Source organism: Urtica dioica, chromosome 12 (genome assembly GCF_054948205.1).
Source record: "Urtica dioica subsp. dioica isolate 48M chromosome 12, U.dioica_male_clone48M_v1_H2, whole genome shotgun sequence".
NCBI classification, from domain to species: domain Eukaryota; kingdom Viridiplantae; phylum Streptophyta; class Magnoliopsida; order Rosales; family Urticaceae; genus Urtica; species Urtica dioica.
The window spans coordinates 13,664,319-13,672,235 of record NC_142767.1 but is presented as its reverse complement, the minus strand read 5'-3'; the positions used below and the strand labels follow the sequence as shown (position 1 = coordinate 13,672,235).

General features: G+C 34.8%; 1 protein-coding gene across 1 annotated transcript; it reads right to left on the bottom strand.

Annotated features, from left to right (window-relative positions):
• Positions 1-3,047: 3,047 nt before the first annotated feature.
• On the bottom strand, positions 3,048-4,530 carry LOC149379310 (chalcone--flavanone isomerase-like). Its single transcript, XM_089603111.1, has 4 exons — positions 4,388-4,530; positions 4,136-4,294; positions 3,831-4,054; positions 3,048-3,509 (listed from the first exon to the last, which is right to left on the bottom strand). Exons 1-4 carry the CDS (start codon positions 4,494-4,496, stop codon positions 3,210-3,212), a joined length of 792 nt encoding a protein of 263 aa, XP_089459237.1. The 5' UTR covers positions 4,497-4,530; the 3' UTR covers positions 3,048-3,209.
• Between the last annotated feature and the right edge of the window lie 3,387 nt (positions 4,531-7,917).

Genomic DNA, 7,917 nt, shown 5'->3' with positions numbered 1-7,917 from the left:
TTTATTAGGTCTTCATTTTTTTAATGCACGACATTGGTTTACCAAAAATAGAGGGCAAAACTCTTTTTGTGATCGATGTTGTCCAAAAGAGTCGTCGTTGCCCTTGATTCAAATTAATTTTGACGACTTATGATAATTTTCAATTAATTCCAATAAAATTCAATATTTTATTCAATGATAGAGTTTAAAATGAAAATAAATGTGTCGAAGATCATAGGAGGTCGTGAGAGAGAGAGAGAGAGAGTCGCCGTTACGAAGGTAAGACCTTCGAATCAAAATTTGAATACTAAGTCCAATTCTCAATGTATGTTAAAGTTAATAATCACAATTTTTATAAAATAAATAAATGTCTATTCTTCTTCTCTAAAAAAATGCATAAATATATACCTCTATTTTTAATAAATGTGGTATCAACGTCAATATCCCATCGAGATACATTGGTGAAAACCTAATTATGATAAGTGGTATATTTTAATGTGATTGATAAAAGATCAACTACATACGAATATTTATAGAAAAATAAATTAGGTGTTCATTTAATTTTTAAAACCCGTCTCTATTTTTTAAGAAGAAACCTCAATCCTTCGCTATATCTTTTCTTTGTTCAATCCCCTCAAAAATGGAAGAAAAAAAAATACAAATACAAATACAAATCCGAGTTTGATTTTAAATCCCGAGGGAACCGGACGGGAATCAGACAGGAACCCGGTTCCCACTTCCCGGTCCGGTTCAATGTAAAATTAATGAAAAACCGGGTATAAAACACGGAAAACCCCCCGAAAAATTGAAAAAAGTCGGGATTAGGTCTAGAGTTTTCCGCCGCGAATCAGAGCATTTCTTCTGCAATCCCGCCCGAATCCCGCCGTGCTGTGATCTTCCCGACTCGACGAAGGTAAAAGTTCACCAGATCCCACCGGTTTACGCGTTTTCCGATGAGCTTCCCGACGTCAACATGTTTTTTTTTTATGATTTTGAGTTTAATTTTTGAAATTTCTTGATAATATTCTTGAATATTAAGTATAAATTGGTAGTTGTGAACATGAATGTAGTGTTTATTTAGAGTTTGTGTTCATGTTTTTTTATTTTTTTTAATCAATCCGAATTATTTTATATTTTTTTTATTAGTTAGTGATGATTGTGGTTATGTTGAACTTGTTTATTGATTTATTCCAAAATTCTTATGACTTGTTTTCAATTTTAGACTTTGTGTCCATGTTTTCTAATTTTTTTTAATTAATCCGAATTATTTTGTAATTTTTTTATTAGTTAGTGATGATTGTGGTTATGTTGAACTTGTTTATTGATTTATTCCGAAATTATTATGACTTGTTTTCAATTTTAGACTTTGTTATGAATTATTTTAAATTTTCATTTAGATCCGGTGCGACCGTTTCCAGGTTATCCCCTCTACTCCATGTTTGTTGCTACATCTCAATATGAGTACGACTATCACTTGGACAGGTACTTTCGTGCATGTGCTCATTACATGAGGTTGTATGATTACTGTATGACCGTTGCATACGGTCGCTATCCAGAGTAGTCTTTTTTATTCTTTTTATGTTGAATTTGTTGAACTATGATATTTGGTGAATTGTGTTTAACTTTATCATTTTGGTTTGAAGAAATGGCGGCAAAAGTCTCTAAAGTTTCCAGAAACAGTTAAGTTAGTCCCTATTCTTTTTTTTTACGGTGAAAGTTCTTAATGTTCAGTTTTCCTAATTCCGTAGGTCCTTAACCCCATTTTGGCGTTAATATGTAACGATGTTAGATAAAAAAAAAAACGTTAGTTTTGACTGAAAACATATTTTAAGTCAGAAATTAAACAAATAAAGAAAATAAAACCCCATTGTGTTCACTCAAATGAACAGAGCCCTATTTCTCTCAAAAACCCTTCAAGGAAAACAACCTCTGTCTCTCAACTTCCTTTAATGAACAAGAACATACGCGAATGTGTAACGTTGCTCTAACAGTGAGCGAGGAAGGGGTTGTGCCGAGCAGCTTCACCGTCACCGGAGTCAGAGGTTACGGTTACTGACTGACATGTTCCTCCATGGGGACGGCGACGAGGCACACGCAGCTTCTGCTCCCCATGACGTAGTGGACCCTCCACGATCCCGAAACCCTAACCACTGCTGTGTCGGCGAAGCATACGGCGGTGAGCTCCACCCCGTGCATCGCCACTGGAATCAGCGCCGCCGGGTCGCACCGGCCGTGCACGTAAGGCTGGTAGCTCGGTATGTCGGGGTTGTCCACGATCGCCGGGCGCCAGCAGAATCAGCGCCGACGGGTCACACCGGCCGTGCACGTGAGGCTGGTAGCTCGGTATGTCGGGGTTGTCCACGATCGTCGGGTCGGAGATCACCGCGTAAGCCATCAGCGCCGTCGGAAAGAGCGTGTGGAAAGTCTCCTTCACTCCGGCGGCCGAGGAGCGGTCCATCGCCGCCGGCTGCTTCGGAGGAGCCACCGTCGGGTCTTTGCCTGTTGTTCTATTTGTTTTTATTTCCTTTATTTGTTTAATTTCTTACTTAAAATATATTTTCAGTCAAAACTAACGTTTTTGACCTAACATCGTTACTTATTAACGCCAAAATGGGGTTAAGAACCTACGAAATTAGGAAAACTAAACATGAAGGACTTTCACCATAATAAAAAAAGGATAGGGACTAACTTAGCTGTTTCTGGAAACTTTAGGGACGTTTGCCGTCATTTCCTCTTTTGGTTTGTACTATTGAACTTAATTTTTGTTGTGTTCGTAATTTGATAATGTGTTGAAACATTGTGCACTATTATTAATTTTATGAATTTTATCTTACGTACTTTGTATGTTTTTTGTATATTTCTTTTCTGGATTCTTCTCGGTAAATACGGTGTTTGACGGTATTCCTCAACGGTAACGATAAGTTCAACGGTACCGGTTTTCTTTTTTTTCCTGCTTTCCCCGGTATTCCTTTACGATATCAACGATTACTAGTAAATTCTGAACCTCGGAACGGTAACGGTAATAGTAACGGCATTTAATTCCTTGGTTTATATGCGGAGCTAGATCATGACAAGAAAAGACAATAGTTTCTTTATTGTATTAGACGAAAAAAAAAACACTTTTACGCAGAAATTGACATGAATTCCTAAGGTAACCAAATCACACTTGCACACAAGTCCACCTTTTATAACCGCAAAATGGTACAAGCTATAACACAGATCAGTTCTTATCACACGACCAAGTCATTTGTAGGAGGAATTTCAGGTTCCCCCGAACTCTTTCCTTGAACTTCCTTGTTGGTCTCTGGAAGGTTCTTTTCGGAGCAAACCTCTGTGGAGTCCGAAGCAGCCACTTCAACGGGTGAAACATGTTTGAGCAGCCCCGAAAGTGTCACAGCCACGCTCTGCCTCGCTGCAGGAGAAACTCCATTCTTCCCGATAATAGATTCTAGAACGGCTTCTGAAAGTAGCTTGTTCTCTATTACAGCGTTCTCCTTTTCAGGTATAGATTCATCTTTAGAAAAAGTAATCTGTTCACAAATGCAAGAACAAAAAAAACAAGCTAGAAAATGTAAATAAGAAGTACTTATTTGTTTATGGAATTGTAACTAAATATCCGATGTTTGTCTAAAGTTAATCAGATAGTCACATTTAGGGTAAATAATATTTAGACTTCAATAAATTTTTGACAATGTGATTAAATTTTTTTAAAGTGGTAAATTGCGTATCTTGTTGGAAACTTAGAACTTTGACCATTTTACTAATTAATTTTTATTTTGTATAATTTTTCCTTGATTTATCGAAGGTTGACGAGACAAAAAAAATGCCGAGGGAATGTGTTTGAGACAAACCGCCAAAGATCCGTTCAGAGATTGTGTGAAAAGAACAGACGATCCTGGAGCGAAATTCTGGTCCTTGAAAGCTTCTAGAAACTTCTCTATTGCCTTCCCTTCCGCCTCCGTGTAGATCCCTAGAGACTTCCAAATCGCCACGCAGTTCTCCGAAACCTTCTCCGAGTATTGTTGACCGGTCAACGGCAATATCATTGTAATCCTTGTGAATTTCTCAAACGGACCTATATATATAAATGTGCCATTAATGCAAAGCGTTAGGGTCTTCAAGTGCGTAAGTAATTGAAGATAGATAATTTGATTACCCGTTACGATCTCTCTGAAGAACTGGACTGACTCCGTCAACTCTTCGGCCGTCTTGCCCTTCCACTTGGCGGCGAGGCACTCGACGGCGTTACTCTCCAGGTAAACCCCGATCGCCGTGAACTTCACAAACTTCCCTTGGATTTCGAGCCCTCTCACTCCTGTGCCACGTCAGCGGTACGACGTTATTAGAAAACGACAGCAAATTATAAGCAAGACACCGTTTTTTTTTATATTTTTTTCTTTTGCGTTACCTGTGCCGCCTAGGAAAAGAGTCTTCTTCGATCCCGGAGGCGTAACCTCCGGCGGGAAAGTGGCGAGCTCGAGCTTAACGCCGGCGAGGGTCGATGGTGCTGGAGTCATTTTTCCTTTTTCTAGTTTTGGAGTGCTCTGTCGTTGCGCCTGAAATATATAACGATCGAGTTTTTAGGTGATGAAAGAAGAGTGGGTGGATCACGTGATTGTTGGGAAGGTGCAACTTAGCGCACGTGCAATCTCATTTTCTTGATTTTAGATTTGGTTGATACTTGATTCCTCCTTGGGGTTGACTTACTTCTTTAATAAATAAAAAGAGTCCTTATTTAAAAAAAAAAGTGAAATTTGTTGTAACTCTGAATAGCTCAAGTTTTATTTTATTAAGCAAATATCGAATATATTCGGCTCAGACCATAATGCCCTCACTTACTTCGCGAATAGGTTAATTTAATTAACATACTGGAGTGAGTTTGGTTAATTAATTAACTTATTGGTTGAATATTAGCTTAGGTTCTGATTTTTTTGTGAGTAAAGTTAATTTACTAAATGATTGAATTAGGAATTAGGTTAATTAATTGAATGGTTTGAATATCAATTGACTTAAGTTCTTATTTTTGTAAATTTTTTGTGAATTTCAAATCTTTCACGAATCAGTTAATTAATTAACCTAACTCACTCCAGTACATTAATTAAATTAACATATTCGCGAATTTACAGTGAATCAACAAAATCACATATTTTTCTTTCTCTTCTTCTTTTTTTGCGGCGAGGATTCATCTCCGTCGAACTAGTTCGACTCGAGGTGGAGAGTCAGCAGTCTCAGGTTAAGGGAGTTAGGGTTAAGGGAGGTTGTGGATGATATGGGTAGTTTAGGTAGTCTATTAAAGTTTGGCTATTTACTTAATAAAATGAAATATGGGCTAGTCCCTTAATATTGTTGAGCTAATTTGGCTATTCTTCAAAATAGCCCTAAAAAATTAGATTTAAATTAGAATATCTAATCAATCTTTAATATTAAAAACAATGATAACTAAGAACTTGTATTTTTATTATAAAACCACTGTTACAAAAACTGATTTCACAAACGTTTTTTTTTAACGATGCTCAGTTAAAAAGCCGCTGATGGAACTTTTAATTCAGTTTAATTTGAAGGACAGAAAAATTCAAAGTAAAAAATAACAACAATGTTCCTTGAGAATATTAATGATAACACATTTTTTTTAATATATGACGCGATATATATATGGGTAGTGTAGCGAAATAGCCAAAATGAAACTATGAAATTTGTTTTTAGCCTATGTTTCACAACTTTTAGGGAAATAGCCAACAGACTTATGTGTCAATAATTAAGGTCTGATTTACCCTTATTTATTAACAAATTCGTCACTTTCTCTCTCCTATTTTTTCCTACACTTTTTTTTTTTTACATAAAAACTTCAAAAAATCATATCTATCTCATATGAACTCGAAATTGAGTGATTCCAAATCCTACGGATTCGTGACGCCGAGATCTTCAAAAATAGATCCATTGTGTTTGATGAAAAATCATGTTTAATACCATAGATGTAGAAAAATCACGTTACTACCTTAAATATGGAAATAACTGGAAATTTCTGAAATTATCAAAAAAATAAATGGAAACGTAACTATGATGCATCAAATATAATTTTTTATCAAACACAATGAGTCTATTTTTGAAGATCTCGACGCCACGAATTTGTAGGATCTGAAATCACTCAATTTCAAGTTCGTATGAGATAGATACGATTTTTTGAAGTTTTGATGCAAAAAAAAATATTTGAAAAAAAATAGGAGAGAGAAAGTGACGAATTTGTTAATAAATAAGGGCAAATCAGACCTTTATTATTGCCACATAAGCCATTTGGCTATATCCCTAAAAATTGTCAAACATAGACTAGATCCAATATCACATGTTTAAAGTGGCCTAGTTACTTACGAATCTCTATATAAAGTAGATATAATATTGATCAAAAGATATATTTGAAGGGTAAATTTTTTATTAATGTAGTTTGGTATTTTATTAATAAGATCTTTATATCTTAAAATGGGAAAAAATCATAGGATGAAGAACGGCAAAAAAACATAAAGAGAATATATATTGTTCGTCTGCATGCTAATACCTTTTTTTATTTATAATATTCTTATCCCTTTCTATGTAAAATCATAAACATATTTTCGTTAGCGCTTACTGATTTATATTTATGTAAGGTAATTAAACATCAGCTCTTCAACAAATATGATGCTTATGATTGATTTGAGTTATTTTTTCAAACTCCTTTTGTGATTGGACGAATAAAATATTTTGATCGTATAATAAGTAATAACTCTCGTACATAAGTTGAATTTATATTTAAGAGATTTTTTTATTTATAATATTTGTAAATTTTGGGTGTTTTACGCTTTAATTATATTTTTTTTTTATGTTTTGTAAACCGTATATTGATCATAATTGTAGAGCGAGGTTTAATAATTCATGGTGTCATTTGTGTGTGAGTTATGGTGTGCAAAGTATATTTTAATTGTTGTGTTACTTAATTATGATTGATACTATAGTTAGATTAATTATTTTTTTGTTAGTGGTATAAAATCATAATAGTAGAACAAAGTTTAATGTACCGTGTTATTATAAGACTCAAGGAACACTATATTAGATTAATTTTTATAAATATTTAGCGATATAAGCCACAAAAACATAAACATTTGCATTTTAGTCAACGTTTTGTAAATTTTTCGTAAATAACCATAAATATTTCGTAAATAGCCAAAAATATGACGTAACCAACGTTATTTACATATATTTACTAAAAATTTATTCCGCGTAAACAGATTTACATGACTATTTACCAAAAATTAACGAAACATTTATTATTTAGAAATTTTCAACGTTTTATATAGCCACTGAACCTTAATTTTTAAGGTGGGGTTGAGAGAGAGTATGACATAAAAATTGGATTTGTCCATGTAGAGAAATAGGTTTGTTGAGAGGGAAAAAGAATTGGTTGGGTAATAATCTTCTTGTAGTTAGAGTAAATTGACACGTTATCTAGGTCAAAGTATACAATAAAGATCAAGCAATGATATTACTTTTGTTGATTTATTTTAATTTCGAGGAAACAGTAGAAGCTTAGAAAGAGAGAGTGGCAAGTAAAGCTGGCCATATGGAACCCGGGAAATGGGATCCCCTGGTCCCGTCCCATATTTTGCGAGAAATGGGACTCCCGGAACCGTAAAAAATGGTACCAGGATTTCCCGGAACCATTTTCCACGGTACCAAAAATACGGGAAACGGGGTCCCGCGGGATCCCATATGGCCACCTTTAGTGGCAAGTAACCCAAGAAAACAAAGTTAGTAAGAGACTTTAAAACAACTGCGGGACTCATGACAAATATTTTTGCTATGAACAAGTAAAAGCTATTCATAACAAACATTATATGAAGTTACCAATGAAAACAAAGACAATGAGCCCAATAAATATCGAGAAAATATCATATGTATTCCTTATATTTA